Here is a 19,832-nt window from a genome sequence, read left to right on the forward strand (position 1 = left end):
CATCGGGCTCTCTGCTCAGCGGAGAGCCTGCCTCCCTCTCTCTCTCTGCCTGCCTCTCCATCTACTTGTGATTTCTCTCTGTCAAATAAATAAATAAAATCTTTAAAAAAAAAAACTATAATCAAAAAAACTATCAAAAAGAAAGAAATAAACTGGACTTAAACAAATTTTTAAATTCTGCACTGTTAAAGACACTATAAAGAATATAAAGACGCGCATGCGCGCACACAGACATACCACAGACTGAGAGAAATTGATAAAAGACTTCTATCCAGAATACACAAAGAATCTATACTTAAAATTCAATAAGAAAACAAACTTATTATAACATGAATAAAACATCTGAATAGGCACTTCACCAAATAAGATATGCAGATGGCAAATAAATACATTAAAAGATGCTCAATATTATCAGACCTTAAGGAAATGCATAATTAAAATCACAGTGTGGCACTACACATCTATTAGCATAGTTAAAATAAAAAATAGCTGAGAACACCAAATATCAGAATTTTCATACATTGCTGGTAGGAATACAAAATGGCACAGCCACTTTGGAAAACAGATACACAGTTTCTTAGAAAGAAAAACATAAACTTAACAACCCAACAATTGCATTACCAAGCAATTACTCCAGAGAAATGAAAACCTACACTAATTAAAAACCTTTTCTATGAATGCTTATAGTAGCTTTACTCATAATCGCCAAAAACAAGCCAGATGTCCTTCAACTGGTGAATGGATAAATAAATTATGGTACTTCATTATAATGGAACAGCATTTAGTAATAAAAATGAATGAACTACTAACAGAAACAAAAACCTGGGTGAATGCTACTAGAATATAACTCTCCCAAAATTCATATGTTGAAATCCTAATGCCCAATGTGATGGTGTTAGGAGTAGGACTTTTGGGATATGCTTAGATGATGAGGTGGGAACTCTGATGAAAGAGATTATGGCTTTTATTTTTTTTTTTTTTTTAAAGATTTTATTTATTTATTTGACAGAGAGAAATCACAAGTAGGCAGAGAGGCAGGCAGAGAGAGAGAGAGGAGGAAGCAGGCTCCCTGCTGAGCAGAGAGCCCGATGCGGGACTCGATCCCAGGACCCTGAGATCATGACCTGAGCCGAAGGCAGCGGCTTAACCACTGAGCCACCCAGGCGCCCAGATTATGGCTTTTATAAGAAACCCCACCACCATCATCACCACCAACTCAGAGCTACCTTGGGAGATTACAGTGAAAAGATGGCCATCCACGAACACAGAAATAGGTCCTCCTCACCAAACACTGAAACTGCTGACATCCTGATCTTGGACTTACCAGCCTCTATGAAGTAAATTTCTGTTGTTTCTAAGCCACCCAACTTATGGTATTTTGTTACGGCAGCTTGAACTAGACTAAGACAAATGTCAATTGTAGTATTTGAAGTGAAAGAGGCCAGACAAGACAAAGACTGCAAAATTCCATTTACATGACATTCTAGAAAAAGCAAAATTAGCAATGAAAAACAGTTCAATGGTTGTCAATATAAGAGGGACTGACTACAGGAGCATAAGGAAATTGGGGAGGAGGGGATGATGAAACTCTTCTATATCATGATGGTGGTGGTAATAGTGACACAGCTGTGTTTGCTAAAACACAAAGAGCTATACACCAAGAAAACCATGAATGTTACTGTATATAAATTATATCTCAATAAAAAAACTGAAGGTTAACATCAAAAGAACAGATATGTCATAATTTCCAAACTAGCTAAGGAAAACAAATAAAGAAAACAACCCAAAAGAAGGCACAAAGCAACGGCCAACTACTATAAATAGAAACAATAAAATGGTAGAAACATGTCTAAATAGATCAGCAATCATAATGAATATAGATTAACTCACCTGTTAAGAGATACTCTCAAAATGAATAAACCAAACCCAGCTGTATGGTTAAAAGATAGACCTAAAACAAAAATAACATCAAATATGAAATTAATTAAAAGCATGTTAAAACTTCCAAGCAAGATTCCAAGAAACCATAGTTTAGTGACATTTTATCCTCAAGACTAAAAGATCTGTACAGTTGACTCCTAAACACAGGTTTGAACTGCACAGGCCCACTTTTATGCAGATTTTTTTCAATAATTATAGTACTGTAAATGTACTTCTCTTATGATTTTCTTAGTATTTTTACCGTCTTCCTTTACTGTAAGAATACAATATATATGGGAGCCTGGGTGGCTCTGTCAGTTAAGTGTCTGCCTTTGGCTAAGGTCAAGATCTCAGGGTCCTGGGATCTGGCCCCATGACAGGCTCCCTACTCAGTGAGGTGCCTGCTTCTCCCGCTCCCTCTTCTCCACCTCACCTACACCTCTCCTCATGCTCTCTCTCTCCATCTCAGATAAAGAAAATGTAAAAAAAAAAATACAGTATGTAGTACATGTAACACAAAATATGTGCTAATTGCCTACTTATGTTATCAGCAAAGCTTCTGATCAATAGTAAGCTATTATTAGTTACATGAGTCAAAAGTTATAAGGGGGGCGCCTGGGTGGCTCAGTGGGTTAAGCCGCTGCCTTCGGCTCAGGTCATGATCTCAGGGTCCTGGGATCGAGTCCCGCATCGGGCTCTCTGCTCGGCGGGGAGCCTGCTTCCTCCTCTCTCTCTCTCTGCCTGCCTCTCTGCCTACTTGTGATCTCTCTCTGTCAAATGAATAAATAAAATCTTTAAAAAAAAAAAAAGTTATAAGGGGATTTTCAACAACGTGGGGTCAGCATCCCTAACCCCAGCTCTGTTCAAGGGTCAATTGTACTTACATAACCTAAGATTACAAAGTGCTGTTTTACTGCATCTGTTGTCATTTTTTTAATCTCAAAAATTAAGCCAGATCCATGGCTCCTAGGTGTGTTCATTCAGTAAGTTACCTATATTCTTCACTAAAATGTAAATCCATTAGCAGATGGACCTAGTATAATTTGCAAAGGTGTGGTAGGAATATAATGACAGTCATTAAGTAAACGGAAATTAGGACAAAGCGTACTTTCAGTTGAATTATAAACTGTTTAAGTAAATTATCAAGTGTAAATGCCACAATTACAATTAAGTTGTTGCAGAATGTTCTGTACTATAAATCACTCTGGATACAGTATATATACCTAAAATTATGACATGCAGCCACATAAATACAAATGTTACTTTCTAGCTGTATCTGTTAAATACTAGGAGACAACACCATGGATACTTCTAGGAGGAGAAAGGAACAAATGAGAAAGGAAGAAAGATCAACTGTGAATTGAAAAGGTCAAGGCTAGACAGAAAATGAAATAAATGAGGATGAGTTTCAGAGATACCCATCCTATATCCCAGCAGGTACAGCTGTATAAACAGAGATGGAGATAAGGGTTTGCTGAAAATAAAAAAAAAACTTTTTATCTGTAAGATTTTTAGCTTTTTTCAAAATACTTGTACATCTGTAATATTACACCTAAACCTCAAAATAGTAACATGAAAGAATAAGTATTGTCTATTTAAGATAATAAAACTAAGGTTTGAAGATTAAAACATAAAGATCATATGTAGTAACAGACCCAGGACTGGAACGTAAGTTCTTCTAATATCCATTCCTAGGCCTTCGGCTAGATCCTGCAGACTTCTCTGAAAAGAGGAAGTATAGCCAGTCCCTCATTTACATACAAAACCCACTTACATACAAAAGGCAATCATAAAAAGTCATTCTACAAGAGCACTACACTGCTATTATAATGAACAGACTTTTCTCAGATCTCATTTAAATAAGCTCATCTAGTGCATTCTAAATTATTTCATTTGCAATGTCAAGTGAAAGAAAAACTTAACATCACCCACTGCATCTATCTGTAACAGCTTCAAAACAACAGTGCCACGTTAATTACTACTTTTCCTCTGCTATAACTCTGCAAAAATACCACATAAAACAATTTCAAATTTTTTTAAAATTACAAACAAATATTTTAAAACATTTATCCTTTTTTTTTCCCTTTACTTCAAACATGCACTTCCTTGTTATTGCTGTTAACATGACAAGTAACAACTCCTTTCCAATGACAGTTGGGACAAATTCTGAGAAACACTGCTCAGTGAAGCACAACTAAATTGTTTCTATTAATGTTTGGCAGTCCTAATTAGTAATTCTCTCCAAGTGCTATCTTCTAGGATTTAAATCTCCACTTCTCAAGCTAACTGAGATAGTATAATTTTATGATGTTACCATAAGTAGGCAAAGGAAAAAACTCTGACTAAAACCCCAAAAGATAACCAAGACATATTTAAAACACAAGTAAATGTGATAAAAGATACTTAACATTGGGCCAAGCACTCAAATATAGCTAATTTCAAATATTTTACCAAAACAGTCAAGAACTTTGGGGGAGGGGCATCTGGGTGGCTCAGGTCATGATCCCAGGGTCCTGGGATTGAGCCCTGCATAAGGCTCTCTGCTCAGCAGGGAGCCTGCTTCCTTCTCTATCTGCCTGCCTCTCTGACTACCTGTGACCTCTGTCAAATAAATAAATAAAATCTTAAAAAAAAAAAAAGAACTTTGGGGGAAAAAAATGACTACTAAATGAACATTGTTACACAAAATTCTTCATTTAAAAGCAAATTAAGTGTAGGGTTATACTGATCAGAGTATACTGCAGAGTATACCCCCCACAACTGCATGTTATAACAAACAGAATAAAAAGATGATTCTATATATATAAAATGGGTTTTCTTCTGCAGGTTAGAAAGAAAATTTTATTTTAAAATTTAACCAAATGGAGGAACACCTGGGTGGTGTCAGTGCTAACAGTCGGTTAAGCATCTGCCTTCAGTTCTGGTCATAATCCCAGGGTCCTGAGATCTAGTCCCACATCGGGCTCCTTGCTCAACAGGGAACCTGCTTCGCCCTCTGCCTGCCATCCCCCATGCTTGTGCACTCTCTCTTTCTCTCTCTGACAAATAAATAAATAAAATATTTTTTAAAAATAAATAAACATTTGATTAAATGGAAAAGGTATTATCACATGAGATCTGTATTTATTATGAAGTTCAAGACTGGGTTTCAATAACCAAGTCCCTTAATAATTTAATAAACTGTATTACCTGCATCTACTCCTGAGAATTCTTAAGGTTTTCCTTCCTCTCTTTCTGGAGAAATTGAGCAATCACAGTCACTGCAGGCAGAAATAACTTACAGGGGAGGTGTGAGCTGGAGAGCACTATTTCCCAACTGCTCATACAAAATGAACAGCCCGATTCTCATGAACATCACTGCCCAAGAAAAGAAAAAATATATAGAAATGTTTTTTAAATTGAACATTAAGAAATGTTCGTACCATCACTTCTTTTACTCTCCAAAATGAATCTTAAGAAAACAAGGAGGACAAAGATCTATGCACCCAAAGTGTTTATCACTGCTTGTATGTATAGTATGGAAAAAAAAGAGAAACAAACTAAATGTTCAACAACGGTGGCGGGGGTAGATTACACTACATTGGATCCAAGAAATGAAAGGTTATGGTCTTTAAAAAAAATTCCTAAAACCCTATTTAATAACATGAAAATATGTTCACATTTTACTTTGTTAGGAAAAAGGCCAGATACAAAATTACACACATCTTAATCCCCATTAATTTCATAATCATGAAAAAAATGTTTTCTAAAAAACGATTTTATACACACAAAAATTAACAAGATAATCTACACTTAAATTTCTTGACTGCAGGAACCGACCAGGAAAGAATTAAGTAGGAAAATCCTATCATTCACCACAAAGACACACTGACATGGTGGATTTGTAAGTTAGTTTTCAATAAGCCTTACCTATTCCATTTCTTAAAAACTGAACAAATGGTAAAAGTACCATCCTTTTGGACATTGTATGTGGCATTCAACAAACAGCTGAGATTTAAAAGCATTAACAAATATTGAAATCATAATCATTCCATGTTCACACTAGCTTTATCTAAAAAGTGTGTCGTAACTCATTGAAAATAACTTCAAAATTCTGAGACAGAATTCTCTGAAAATTAGAGGGGAAAGTTATATTTAATGACTGAAATTAGAACGAAGTTATCAGTAGGGCTGTTTATGGATCCCCCATAACCTATTATAAGGAAAAAACAGAAAAAGGTTTAGGAGCTTGAATCCCACCTCTGCTATGTAACTTCAGACACATTCTTTAACTTCTCAATCTTAATTTTCTTATCCATAAAACAAAGATAACCATAACTTACTCACAGAACTATAATAAGCATTAAACTGCCAGTACAAGGTAGGACACATAGTTTGGAACTCAGGAAATAGTAGTTATATTTTGAAACATCCAGCTGGCTAGTGTGCAATCTCAATTACGTTAGCTTATCTAAAGTTAAGTAAATACTAGCTCTAAATTCACTGAGAGTTCAAAATGACCATAAAATTAATTATACAAGACAGAAGCCACTAAATGTATTCATCAGGTTGGCAAGTCCTTGAATAAGCAAAAGTGCAATTTGATAGTTTAGCTGAAAACAACAGATGAAAAATATGTTGAAAAGATAGACTTTCCTGTTATTTAAAGAGTAACCCTAAAAAAGTAAATTAAAACAGGTTAAGGAAGAAACACATGGAAAAAGGAAAAAGAAAAATAAAAAACCACCCTATCAGCCCTGGCGTCTAAAAAAAGGTCATAACTGCTTTCACCAGTTAAGGTCCAGTCAGAAGAATGCAAAACTGGAAGGAGGAAGTTCTTAGATAGGGCTGTTTACTTTGTATTCCTTCTCTACCCTTTAACAAGGTAGAAAGTGATGGCTATACCAGAAGTACTAGCTTGAAAGAAAGCATAGTACAATATCCCATATGTGCCTGTTAGTGTTAGTAAAATGTCTCATGTTTTAAACAGCAATTAAATGTTCCAAATCCGGACTTGCATATTAAATCTCTATAATCCAAGTATTCCCCCTTACCTACAGGCATCAATTCTTGGTTGAATATTTAATAAAGACCTCAACCATGTAACACAGAACCAAAACATAAACTAAGCTTTACCTCCTAACAAGACTCTTGATGAGATACACTCTTCATGGAGGGGGACATTCGCCAAAAATTACATTGTCACTTAAAGGCACCTACAAACTCCACAATCCCAGGTGCTAGAGTATTTAACTCTCCTAGGCAGTAAATGTTCACGCTTCCTGAAGTCTTCAGTTCCCTCAAACAAGAGTTTCTTCCTAATTAGGCAAGTAAAATATAATGGATGAACGCAATCATACAATAACCGATGCTGGTTACATCCATTTTCCGAATTATTCAAGTTACAATAGGATGAATCAGCACAAATTCATCATTACAAGATATATTATGTATGTGTGTTGTGCTAATGGTGGACTTCGCTTTCTATGTAAATTGTAACATCTTTATGCTTCAAACACGTTTCTAGGGGTGTGAGCGCAGGCTAGAGGGTCGAAGAGGAAGGACCTGGATACGGGCTACTACCAGGCCAGGCGCTTTCCCAGGGTCGTCACCGATTCGAAGCGACCTTAAGGGCCTTAACAAAAGAAATCATCAAAGCTTGGCACAAGGGCCTCTGAAGGAACCGAACGCAAAGCAAGTACAAACTTGATCGCGCTACAGCAGTAAGGTATTTGAGGACGAGGTTTGGGGTCTGTTTTCAGCACTGCCGAATACCGACTCACTCGGTCGGAGCTTCAGACAGCTGAATGAACAGAACGCGGACGTCTACAACTTGTGCGATTTGCATTCATTTGAGGAGACTGAATGCAACACTTTCGGAAAATTTTTCACAGATAAAATGCAGCGACAACACTACAAGGCACTCTTCTCCTAGGCCCCATTAACAAAAATGGGGGTGAGGAGGGGGGGAGAAGAAGGAAAAGAGACCAAAAAAAAAAAGAGTAGTCTCCTCAGAACGCCGGTGAAGACGCTTGGGATCTCCAGGAAGCGCCGGCTGAGGGTCGGAAACAAGGGGTACAGTTCTCTAGGCTCCGAGACGGACCCGCCACAGGCCAGCGGACCGGCCCGCGTTTCCCGGGATCCTGCCCGAGCCGACGGAGGATGGCGGGCTGCAAATTGCCAGCTGCGCCCCGAACCCGGGCCGCGCCTAATGGGCGCCGCCACCCGTTACAAACAGCGGATTTCCCCGCCGGGCTGCACTCACCGACGCGCAGCTCGCCCCGCAGGCCCGGCGGGAAGCGAGGTGGGGCGAGAGGGAGATGCGAGTTGTGGACTGAGGAAACGGGGTATTCCTTTGGACCTAGCACCAACCTAGGCGTCCCGCCTTCCCTCGCGCAACAGCGGTTCCTGGGCCACGCGACTGTAAGAACGGGAACAGCCCCGCTGCGCGCCCTAATCCTTTTTTTTTTTTTTTTTCTGCCCCTTCCCGCCCGATTTCCCGCGCGCTGACGCCCCTCCTCCAAACCTAACCTAAAAGACTCTCTCGGCCCTGAAAACGCCCCTTCCCCGCCCCCTCCCCGTGCGCGTGAACGGGGTAGCCTTCAGTTCTCGCGAGAGGTTTTTCCCCTCCCTCCCCTCTGCCGCTAGTGAGTGCGCGAACGAGAAAGGAGGAGGGCGCTTCAGGCGAAAGAGCTGCAGACGCCATTATCCTCTGTTTCTCTGCTGCTGCAACCTCGACGTCTTACCTACGTCCCGCTTTCTTGCGGCCTATAGGTAATTGGGGCTTTCGGCGCTAGGATACTATAGATTCAGGCATGGGTTTGGCCTCACTAAAGGCTGCCTTGACTTCTATCAAGCCCGGCTTTTCTCAGGCCCTTAGCGGCCTCACAATCTGAAGGGAGGCGCCGGCGCGAGGCGTGGCGTCGCCTCCTTCGGCGCTTTGATTGACGCGGCCTTGGGCCAATCGCTTTGCCCTCGCGCCACCGCTAAACCCCGGGCAACCAATTGGGTTCGGCGGCGGGGTAGGAGAGTGCGGGGAGGCGGGGGAAGGCGGCGGGGGCCTGCGCTCGTTCTCTGTCTAGCTGTGACCGGCTGAGGCGGCGCGGCGGCACGGAGACGGCGGATTCGCGGGGTGAGGAGTGGGGCTGGATGAACGGCGCGTGGGGGCGAGGGTCAGAGACGAAGTTTGCCGCTTGAGGGAGGCGTTTGGGGGCTGCTTGGTGGTTGGCGGATTCTCAGGGAACGTTGCCCGGTTTCCCCTCCCCCCACCTCCGCCATTTCCCTGAGCGTATATCCGCAGTCCGCGTTGTGGTGCTAGAGGCTTCGGGTAATTGCGAGGTGTGGGACTGTAGGATGATCAGTAGTTCTGTAGTCTTCAGAACTAGACGTCTGGTGTACGAAGGAGAAGCGGCCGGCGGGCGGGACCCGAGGGCAGCGGAGAACGCCGCCGCTCTCTTTGTTTGGGTCCCGCTGCACTTGGGGCCTCCCGGCCCGGGAGCGGAGGTAGAGCGGAGCAGATGGAATGGTCGAGGCTGCCTCCGTTGCTTTGTCTCTCCCGCGGTGGGGGGAGGGTGCGGGGGATGAGATCTCGGGACCGCGTGGTGGGTGGGGGAGGGGGGGTCCGCGCTCGGCTCCGCCTAGTAGCACGTAGTCGCCATTACGCGGGCCGCCATTTCCTGTCGGGTCCGGGTGAGGAGCGGCGCGGCGCTTCTGCTCTCCTTCGGCTTTTCCGCTCTTGTTATTCGGCTGTTGCTGATCCCTGGTACCGTGGCGGGGGGGGGGCGGTGAGGCATGTGTGCGTTCCGCTGCTCTCCCATATTTAGCGATTTGAGGAATGGTGACCAAAGGACCTGAACGGGGAACCGCGGCAACGTTTTCCTTAAAAGCCGAGCCCGCTGTCTTCAAGTTATTTACCTGAATCGTTTAGCTGAGTGATGGGCGGTGAGGTAGCGTTTCAGTTAGTCGTTAAAAGGTTTATCGACAGACGTTACGGAAGAACGGGGGCCATAAAGGTAGCTCTGGGCTGTGTAGCTCTCCCGTCATCTGCCTACCAAAGGCCACTTGTCTGCTCTTTCTGCTAGACCTGTAAGGGCTGGTGAAAGGCTGTTTGCAGTCCCATTACTCCGGCGTTAAAGGTATAATTGTTAGGTTATAGACTTCTAGCTTAAAATATTCTTTTGGTGGCAGTATTAGCATTCTAGGCCTTCATTAGCTCTGTTGGAATAATCGGGTATGTTTGGCAGTTGGGGTCTGCTCCTGTATGAGGTTTTACGATTTAATCTTAAGTACATTGACCTTATTGTTGTATATAGCTTGAATTTGCCTTCATGTTTGTGAACTTTCTAGAGATTTCAGAGAATGGCATTTCAAGTCCAACGGCAGGAGGCCCACACGCAATTTAAAAATCAGTATAATTTTATACATCTATAAATGTGTACCTTTAAGGACAAAATTGAAGGCTTTGGGGCATATGTATGTTTTACAGACCTTTGGTCTGTATTGTATTGTAGAAAACAATTAATTATCATGGTGGGCACTCCGTCCAGTGGCTAAAAACTGCATGGTTTTCTTTTTGCAAAAAATCAGATAGGTCCTTTCGTTTTTTGTTTTTCCTAAAGCAGTCGTTTGAGAGTGTAAGACCCAGTTTTAGAGATGTTTAGTTTGTATTTACATCACTGTTAAATTACTATTCAGTAATAAGCAACCAAAAAACAAAAACTCAATTTATGTTGGTTTTTATAGGCTACTGCAACACTAGGGTGTCAGTTGGTCCCGCCCAGAACTTCAGTTCTGCTCTGCAAGGATATATAATACCTGGTACGTTCTAGAAGCAGAGTCATTTTCCTTGACTTTTCTTTTCTTTTTTCTTTTTCTTTTTCTTTTTCTTTTTTTTTTTTTTTATTAGCAAGACACAAAGCTTACTTTCCAGTAAACCAAATGTACTAGTCTCTTTATCTTTCAACAGATTGGTGTGTCTATTTAATACAAGAAAATGGAAACTGAACAGCCAGAGGAAACCTTCCCCAACACCGAAACCAATGGTGAATTTGGTGAGAAGACATTTTAATTTTAACAATTTCTGGATTTTCTGTTTTGTTACTTTCGTTGTTTGGAACTGTTTAGTCTGACATCCTTGTCAGCTTTCTCTACTTTCATTTATGAACTAGAGATAACTAATTTGCATTGTTGACTCTAAACTTAAGATATCTTGACAGTAAATATATTGTTTCTTTGCATTTTAATAAGTTCAATCCTTGCAAGCATCTTGTCACATTGTTTTGTGTTTAGAAAGTATTATTAGAAGGGAACATGCTCTAATTGACTTAGCAACAAATCTCAACAACAGTTAACTTCCTCTGACCTAAGGGTTGAAACTAAAATGTAATTTAATTAAAGGTGTTTTTTCTTGTTAATGGGTGCTTGCTCAGAAATCTGAACTGTTAATTTCTAGGTAAACGCCCTGCAGAAGATATGGAAGAGGAACAAGCTTTTAAAAGATCTAGAAACACTGATGAGATGGTTGAATTGCGCATTTTGCTTCAGAGCAAGGTATAAATTTTATTCTTGAAAATTTTAAAGGGGTTCTTAACTAAGGTAGAAATTAAAGTGAGTTCTGATTTGGCCCTCTGGGAAGCATTCTAAGTCTTACAGATTGAAGAGTTTAAAAAGGTTTGTGTGGCTCTTTCAAAACAGATTTGTAGGCCAGGTTGTTTTGATCAAATGAAAGTACTTAATACAGTGAGTCATTGCAGGTCAAAGTAGCAGAGAGGGTGTAGGTAATGTTTAAAGCATTGATGGATAAAAGTTTATACCTTGATTGCATTGTGGGGAAAACATCTAGTTGGCTGCTTACTTGATGGATCCCATCACATGTCACCTTGTAAAGATAACTGATAGGTTTTAAGTTTTTTCTCAGAAAAATTTAATCAGTGCTTAACTTTCATGCTCCATGCACTTCTTCCCATGCTGAATATCCCAGAGTTATCTTAAATGTTTAATCCCCAAAGCACAAATTCCCTGGTTTTTCGTTTTTCTTTTCTTTCTTTTTTTTTTTTTTTTTTTTTTTTTTTGTTTTTTTTTTTTTTTTTTTTTTTTTTTTTTTTTTTTTGACCTGATGGTTTTTTGAGTTTATCATTTCTGATATTTAGCTTTATGACCCAAAAAAAGAGAGGTTAGGGGTTTTCGTTTTTAGTTTAGGGTTTTTGTTTTTGTTTTGCGTAGGAAGACATTTAACATAGGGAAAGGGGAAGGTAAGCTTATTGTCTTTTTCTCTCCTCCAGAATGCTGGGGCAGTGATTGGAAAAGGAGGCAAGAATATTAAGGCTCTCCGTACAGACGTAAGTATTAACGAGTTTAAACTACTACTGGAGCAGCTTCAGTTTATGTGTGTGTAGAAATTTAAAGATTTTGTGTCATAGAAATCATTTAATAGCCTAGATACGAGCCATTTGTAATATTCGATTACATAGATGATTTCAAGGTTTGCCATTCTGATTTAACAAAGCCCAGATTGAGTTTGGGGAGGGAAGGGTCTATATTAAATCTCTTCACTTTCTGATAACTTTCCACCAAATTGTTCACTTCAAGATAACATTTTAATTAGAAAATAACAGTGTAAAAACCCTTAATAGCACCATTTACTGTGTGTGAGTCAATTACAGTATATCAAAAACATTGCAGGTGGCTGATTAAACTCAAATTTTTATTTTCTTTTTTTAATCCGTCCATCTGTTTAACAGCTTGCACATGGAACACAGATTAATGTTGAGGTTGCATGATTTAAATATGGGTAAAGAATAGAGTAGACATGGGAAACCATTTGTCAATGCCAATGATTTGTTTGAGTCTTCATATTTTATAGTGGGTTGACTCTTGTGATTAGACACACTAAATGTTGGTATCACCAGAAGTGAGCATATTTCTAGGACTTGGCTACACCCAAATTCCTAAATTTTTTTTTCTCATAGTGTACACTCTTTTAATGTTTCCTTGCTGAAGTTGAGGCAAATAATAACTTTGTGTTGAATACTTATTTGATAGTATTTCATTTCTCTCTTGGTCGCAGATCTTTGTATGTTCCTCTTGTAAACTGAACTTGAAATTTTGTTTAAAATTTTACTTGCCTTGCTAGGATCTAGGAATGCGTTTTAAACCTCCAGGAAACCAAACTGGTCTTTTTTAAGAGTTAGGGTTTTTGGTGGTGTGGGAATTTTTGTTTTGTCTTTTATAAACCTCTCTCCTCTTAATCCAGATGTTTTATATAATTATCTGGGTTATTAATTTCCCCATTTCCTCAAGAATTTCAGTAAACTGAGTCATGACAGGTTTTGTGTCTACCCTCATGAGCCAGCCTGCTACTGAAACATCGTTTGTTTAAAAAAAAAATAGCTAGTACCATCATTTTAAGGTCCTTAAATGTTAAGCCACAGTCAGATATAGAGAAGTCCATTATTGTGTTAGTCTTCAGAACAACTTAAGCTTGTTTCATTAATTGAGAGTATGAGTATAGTTTGTATTAAATTAAAATTTATTGCTTTTCCCCCTTTTCCCTCTCCTTGTTTTTTTGGCCATATATCTCCGTTGCCCATGTACTGGATCGACTTACCCCTGCGTTGCCCACCATGACGTTGGCCCATCCGCCCCTGAACGCCCATGTGAAAACCCTGGTTGGCTATGCCCAAAAATGTGCTCGTTGCCAAACGGGTACCATACTTGACAACTTCTGATTGAATGCCCATGCCCAATGCCAACATCCACGAACGCCAATGACCAATGCAGTACAATGCCAGTGTTTCAGTCCCAGACAGCAGTGGCCCCGAGCGGTATGTCCCAACAGTTTATGCCTCACTGCCTGATTAGAAAGAGAGAAATGTATTTTATTACCTGCCTTTTATATAATTAAATAGTATCCCCTTTAGACGGTGTATTGTTTTTCAAGTTTCTGTCTTATTTTCCCCATTAAGTCTTTTTGTCACTGAACTTTTACCGTGAGTTGCCCACCCAAACGATCCACTAATTTTATTTCGATGGAAGGAGCACAGCTTCAAGTGTTGCATATTTGCTGCATTGTAAATCAGATTGTTACCAAAATAGTCTCTCGCTCTGTCTTTGTGGCCCACCTTGCTTCCCAACATTGCCTGTTCATAATTTTTTCTGATGAAATGCTAACTCTGGTTCACTTTCTTTCACTTCTCATTTGTGTTGTCTTTGTTTTGTCTCGCATTTGTATTTGTTTTCTTGCAGAGCCCATTAGTGATCTAATTTCTAACTGGTATCCATAACCTTACTCCAGATATAATGTTCACCACTTGCATATTCCCCCACTTTTGCCTAAGAGAAGGTGTGCCAGTTTTACCAATGTAACAGCGAGGGTATCCTTAATTAACTTAGTGGTGGCGGGAAACATAAATATTCAACTCTGCTTCAGTTCTGGTCAATTTATTGCCCACTTAATCTGAGCCCTTCCAAGAGCCCATTCTCTCTGTCTCTCTGCAAGTCTCCTAATACTGTTACCATGTCTGTATTGGGCATAAAACAAAATGCATGTGAAAAATCTATAAATAGGCTACTTTAAATGGGGAGATTAAATAATTGTATGTTACTTCTCTGTAAAAGTTTGTATGACTAATGATGAACACAAAACTCATTTTTCTTTTCCACCTTTTTTGTACTATCTGGTATTTGTGATGTTTGACAGCATATTGAGTATCAGTGCTGATATTGAAACAATTGGAGAAATTCTGAAGAAAATCATCCCTACCTTGGAAGAGGTAGGCTCTCTTTTTGTTCTTAATGTATTTGGCAATTGAGGGGGATGGTTGGAAGTGTTTTATTGGGCTTAATATGGGTGGAGAGACAGTACTGTAACAGTTTGTAGCAGCAACATCTTGCACTACATAATGTGCATGGTTACAATTCCATCATTTGTTTTAAAACATATTTTTTTTTAAAAGTTTTTTAATGTAGCCTGGCCACTCCAGAGTAAATCTGAACTATCTCTGTGGTCATGCACATGGGTTTAGCAGGTATTTTATGGGCTGTGGTTACAGGGGAGGGTTTGGGGTTTTTTTTGTTTTTCTGTTTTGGGGGGGTGTGGGGTTTTTTTATTATTAGAATATTGGTTGTGGGGCTGTGTTGGAGAGGACTATGATCTAGTTCAAGGATTGTTTTAATTCTGTGTAATCCTGTATTTACTGGGTATATAGGAAAAGGTTACGTGTTGATTCTTAAGAGTAGATAAGTAGTTTTCCATTTTATGGTATAGATATAGATAAATATGTTGTAGTAGCTTTACCAATATATGCGACAATAGCCTGATCACACTAGACACTTAACCTATTACTCTTATTTTTCTACTTTCAGGGCCTGCAGTTGCCATCACCCACTGCAACCAGCCAGCTCCCGCTCGAATCTGATGCTGTGGAATGCTTAAATGTATGTCATAGTGCCATTGAACCCCACTGAAGTATGGAGCCTGGCCCATAGGATCAATTTTATTTTTAACATAGTGTACTTTTCCCGTCTCTATAGAAAAAGGCTTAAAAACATGATAAGTGAATGGTCTTACAACTCACTGTTGACCCTGCTCCATGCTGCAGTGGGAATTAACTACATTTGCAAAGTGCTTTGCAGTCATTTTTATTATGGTGTTATTTGAATGTTATTAATAATTTTGTGGTAACAGCGACATGCTAAATGGCTGCAGTGTGGGTATGGTGTTGCAGGACCTGAAAATAAAATAGTTTTTTAAGGTGGTGCAGAATGTCCTTTTTGGGCCTGGCTATTGAGGATAATAAGCACATAACTGGTAAAGTTATTGAAATATAAATTCAGGTTGCTCACTGCAACAGTATATTGTCATGCTTATAGCAGATAAGTGTATTATTGGGGATTCCTTGATACGGAACTAAAATTTTATAATTCTCCCTCTGCAGTACCAACACTATAAAGGAAGTGACTTTGACTGCGAGTTGAGACTGCTGATTCATCAGAGTCTGGCAGGAGGAATTATTGGGGTCAAAGGTGCTAAAATCAAAGAACTTCGAGAGGTAAAGGCAGTTTTTTGTTTTGTTTTGTTTGCTATATTACTAGACAGTAGTGTTTCCTATAGAGCTGGGTCAGTGGTGTTCTCATTCCCCCTTTTTGAGTTCTTTCCCTAAAATCTTAATCACTTATATTTATCTAGTTCACTTTTAAAATATAACAGAAAGGCCTGGGCATGTTAGGACAAGTTCGATCTTGTCCTAACCTACCATGGTAAAGTCCTGGAGTTCCTAATAGGGTTTTTATGTTGGGAGTGGGGGCAGGTTTCTGAATGTGAACCAGGAAACTTTGTTTTTTCCCCTCTGATTAATGCTTCTCTTTTTCATAACTTACCACAGAACACACAGACAACAATCAAGCTTTTCCAGGAATGCTGTCCTCATTCCACTGACAGAGTCGTGCTTATTGGAGGAAAACCTGATAGGGTTGTAGAGTGCATCAAGATCATCCTTGATCTTATATCAGAGGTACCTTTGGAATATTATACTTATTATTTTAATTCCATGAAACAGACAAATATTTTATTTTAACTTAGTTTCACGATGTTGAGACATGGTTTTTATTTGTCCTTAGCTAGTTGTTTAGTTATCACTGTAATTTAAAAATTCTTTGGGAGAGTGGTCATTTGATCATTGGTGAGGATTTTTAATAGCCTTTGATCCTTCAAATGAAGTTTTGTGTAGTTTTGTAGTTTTTCTATAAGTACCACATTGCACAGCTTCCCAACCGATATGCTTCAGTATGAGTTATATGCTTAAATAAGATAGTGATAGCTCCAGTCCTTGAGATGGGGAAAAGTTCTTTATCGACCCCATTGTGAAATGTGTGAACGGCGTTTCTAGTCTCTTGAGATGGATCAGTAAAAGCAGGCTGCTAAAACTTTGTTTGGGACTCAGCAAAAATAATGAATTTTTTAAAATTCTTTTCTTCCTACTATTAACCTTTGCCTGCATTCCTTTTCCTGACATAAGTACCTCCCAGGAGAAATACAGGACTTGTAATGTTTGGCTTGTTATCATTTGATATGAAACAAGGCTCTTTTCCTTCAGTCTGTAACATTGTTATATTTTTGTTTTAGTCTCCCATCAAAGGACGTGCACAGCCTTATGATCCCAATTTTTACGATGAAACCTACGATTATGGTGGTTTTACAATGATGTTTGATGACCGCCGTGGGCGCCCTGTGGGATTTCCCATGCGGGGAAGAGGTGGTTTTGACAGAATGCCTCCTGGCCGGGGTGGGCGTCCTATGCCTCCATCTAGAAGAGATTATGACGATATGAGCCCTCGTCGGGGACCTCCACCACCTCCTCCTGGACGAGGTGGCCGGGGTGGTAGCAGAGCTCGGAATCTTCCTCTTCCTCCACCACCACCACCTAGAGGAGGGTAAGTTTGTTCCATTGACACACATAGCTGATCTGTAAGAGGCTTCACTTTATGGGTAGAGTAGGTTTTTATTAGGTGTGTGTGACATGTAAGCAAACTGAGATTACAACAAGTACTATGCTTGCAGAGATTTAATGGCCTATGACAGAAGAGGAAGACCCGGAGACCGCTACGACGGCATGGTAAGAACATCTCGTTTATCAGTGTATACATGAAAGCTTCTAGGAGTCTAATGTCACATAGCTGACATTTTGTTGAAGATGATTATTAATTGGAATGTTTGCTTTACAAATGAATTTCATAGACAGCTAGTTAAGTCATTTCAGTTGTTAGCTGGAATATTAAGACTTCATTTAGCCCTTTTTTTGTTTGTTTTTGGAGAGTATTTGATTTCTGCCAATATTTTAATGATGGAAAGTAGAAATCAGACAGAAAAATCGGTAGCTCAGTGGCCAAAACAGTGCGGGTTATGTTGATAGTTCTATCTTTGACACAGGTTGGTTTCAGTGCGGATGAAACTTGGGACTCTGCAATAGATACATGGAGCCCATCAGAATGGCAGATGGCTTATGAACCACAGGTTGAGTATCACAGGTGTTTTTGTATTCATATCAGTAACAAATGCTTCCCTACTTGCCAGTAAGTGTTGACTTCCCTTCATGTAATGTTCTTGCTTCTGTGCTATGTACCTGAAGGGTTTTCTTCCCCTAAGGATTGTCTTCCAGAATGTACTAGGGAGAATGTGGGAGGACTTTAGTTTCCTAAACTAAGACTTTAGGAATATTAAAAGACCTAGAGAATAGTTTTGAAGGCAAAGTAATTTTTTATTTTTTCTTTCTGTTTTTAGGGTGGCTCTGGATATGGTAAGTTTTTTCCTTTGTAAAATGAAAACATTATTTCATGCTTTCTAAATGAACTTAATGCTCATTATTTAAATCAGATTATTCCTATGCAGGGGGTCGTGGCTCATATGGTGATCTTGGTGGACCTATTATTACTACACAAGTAACTATTCCCAAAGATGTAAGTATTCTTTAAATTTTTACATTCTTGCAATGTTACAAGGAATGTTTAATGAATCATTTTCTTTAAATTCCCTGACACTTAACTAAAAGGTCTTAAAATTTTATGTTAGGATTAAAATTGTGTTTTACAGACTTCAGTGAGGTGTCTTTCTCTGGTTTGACTCTTGTACTATTTTTGAAGCAGAGGATTCTGAGCCCCTGATTTGCTTATGAAAGGAAACGTGGATGTGCAGCATAAATTATTGAATTATTTTAATTCAATCCTTGATGGGTTGGAGGTCTTTAATCCTAGAATGGACTGTGTATTGTTAATACTTGATATTCACTGAAAATACCAGTAATACGGTTATTTTTAAAGTATATCATAAACACTTGTTTTTAAAAATCTTTCAGTTGGCTGGATCTATTATTGGCAAAGGTGGTCAGCGGATTAAACAAATCCGTCATGAGTCAGGAGCTTCGATCAAAATTGATGAACCTCTAGAAGGGTCTGAAGATCGGATCATTACCATTACAGGAACACAGGACCAGATACAGAATGCACAGTATTTGCTGCAGAACAGGTCAGTTTGAGTTTAGCTTTATGTTAGCATACCCATACTAAAACTTTAAAAAGCTTTTCTTCTCAATTGATTTTTCTTTTAGAAGCCATGGTGTCTCAACCTTTTGGGGACCTAACTTCTAAACATCCTAATAGCTTTGCTTTAATTTCCTTCTGCTTTCTTACTAAAAATGAAGACATTCAATACTAATCTTGCTGGAAGAAGCCTTAACCAAGCAAACTTCTCATTTCTCTGGTGAAAACTGCTGCCAAAACCACTTGTTATAAATTATACAGAGCCTGTAGAAAATATAGAAGATTCAGTGGATGTTGGTCTAGTTCTGTGTGGAAGACTAGTGATTTTGTTGTTTTTAGATAACTAAATCGACAACAAATCACAGTCTGCCATATGGCACAGGCCATGCCTCTACAGGACAAATGATTGGTGCTGTAAAATGCAGCATTTCACACCTTACTGGCATTTCTTTGTCTTTTCTACCAAGTATTAACAACTTTTAATTTCATTTTCCTAATTCTGCTCTACTAATGTCTGATTTACTATTAATCATTTTTCTGGAATTTTACATTGCTCTAATTTTTTAATTGCTAATGTTTTAATTCTTATTTCTAATTGTAATGGACATGTTTATCATTTGAATTTAGCATTGAAATTGTCTTAATGTTGATTAAGATGTTACGAACAAAAATTCTAATTCGTACTTTTTTTTCTTTTCTTTTATAGTGTGAAGCAGTATGCAGATGTTGAAGGATTCTAATGCAAGATATTTTTTCTTTTTTATAGTGTGAAGCAGTATTCTGGAAAGTTTTTCTAAGACTAGTGAAGAACTGAAGGAGTCCTGCATCTTTTTTTTTTTATCTGCTTCTGTTTAAAAAGCCAACATTCCTCTGCTTCATAGGTGTTCTGCATTTGAGGTGTA

General features: G+C 39.1%; 2 protein-coding genes across 15 annotated transcripts in view; one reads left to right on the top strand and one right to left on the bottom strand.

Annotated features, from left to right (window-relative positions):
• RMI1 (RecQ mediated genome instability 1) overlaps nucleotides 1-8,462 on the bottom strand; it is a 46,209-nt gene extending 37,747 nt beyond the window's left edge. For 5 of the 11 annotated variants that reach the window (XM_059411773.1, XM_059411772.1, XM_059411765.1 and 2 more), the window contains exons 1-2: nucleotides 8,165-8,462; nucleotides 1,891-1,951 (exon numbers count right to left, since the gene is read on the bottom strand). The gene's annotated coding sequence lies outside the window, so the exon portion shown is untranslated. The other 6 variants (XM_059411770.1, XM_059411766.1, XM_059411771.1 and 3 more) reach the window with 6 other exon arrangements.
• A 76-nt stretch (nucleotides 8,463-8,538) lies between these two features.
• On the top strand, nucleotides 8,539-19,826 carry HNRNPK (heterogeneous nuclear ribonucleoprotein K). Of its 4 annotated transcripts, XM_059411778.1 has the most exons (17): nucleotides 8,539-8,673; nucleotides 10,642-10,716; nucleotides 10,865-10,949; nucleotides 11,351-11,448; nucleotides 12,180-12,236; nucleotides 13,678-13,721; nucleotides 14,597-14,669; nucleotides 15,262-15,333; nucleotides 15,834-15,947; nucleotides 16,281-16,409; nucleotides 17,021-17,328; nucleotides 17,456-17,510; nucleotides 17,825-17,908; nucleotides 18,176-18,191; nucleotides 18,269-18,351; nucleotides 18,747-18,916; nucleotides 19,637-19,826. In XM_059411778.1, the coding sequence occupies exons 3-17, from the start codon at nucleotides 10,892-10,894 to the stop codon at nucleotides 19,668-19,670; spliced, it is 1,395 nt and encodes a 464-aa protein (XP_059267761.1). In that variant the 5' UTR covers nucleotides 8,539-8,673; nucleotides 10,642-10,716; nucleotides 10,865-10,891; the 3' UTR covers nucleotides 19,671-19,826. The 4 variants fall into 4 exon arrangements, with proteins under 4 accessions (XP_059267761.1, XP_059267759.1, XP_059267760.1 ...); XM_059411776.1 differs by lacking the exons at nucleotides 8,539-8,673; nucleotides 18,269-18,351; nucleotides 18,747-18,916; nucleotides 19,637-19,826 and adding an exon at nucleotides 8,925-9,031 and having other exon boundaries at nucleotides 18,176-18,226; XM_059411777.1 differs by lacking the exons at nucleotides 8,539-8,673; nucleotides 18,269-18,351; nucleotides 18,747-18,916; nucleotides 19,637-19,826 and adding an exon at nucleotides 9,582-9,661 and having other exon boundaries at nucleotides 18,176-18,226.
• The last annotated feature ends 6 nt before the right edge of the window (nucleotides 19,827-19,832 follow it).

This window comes from Mustela nigripes, chromosome 9, assembly GCF_022355385.1.
Source record: "Mustela nigripes isolate SB6536 chromosome 9, MUSNIG.SB6536, whole genome shotgun sequence".
NCBI classification, from domain to species: domain Eukaryota; kingdom Metazoa; phylum Chordata; class Mammalia; order Carnivora; family Mustelidae; genus Mustela; species Mustela nigripes.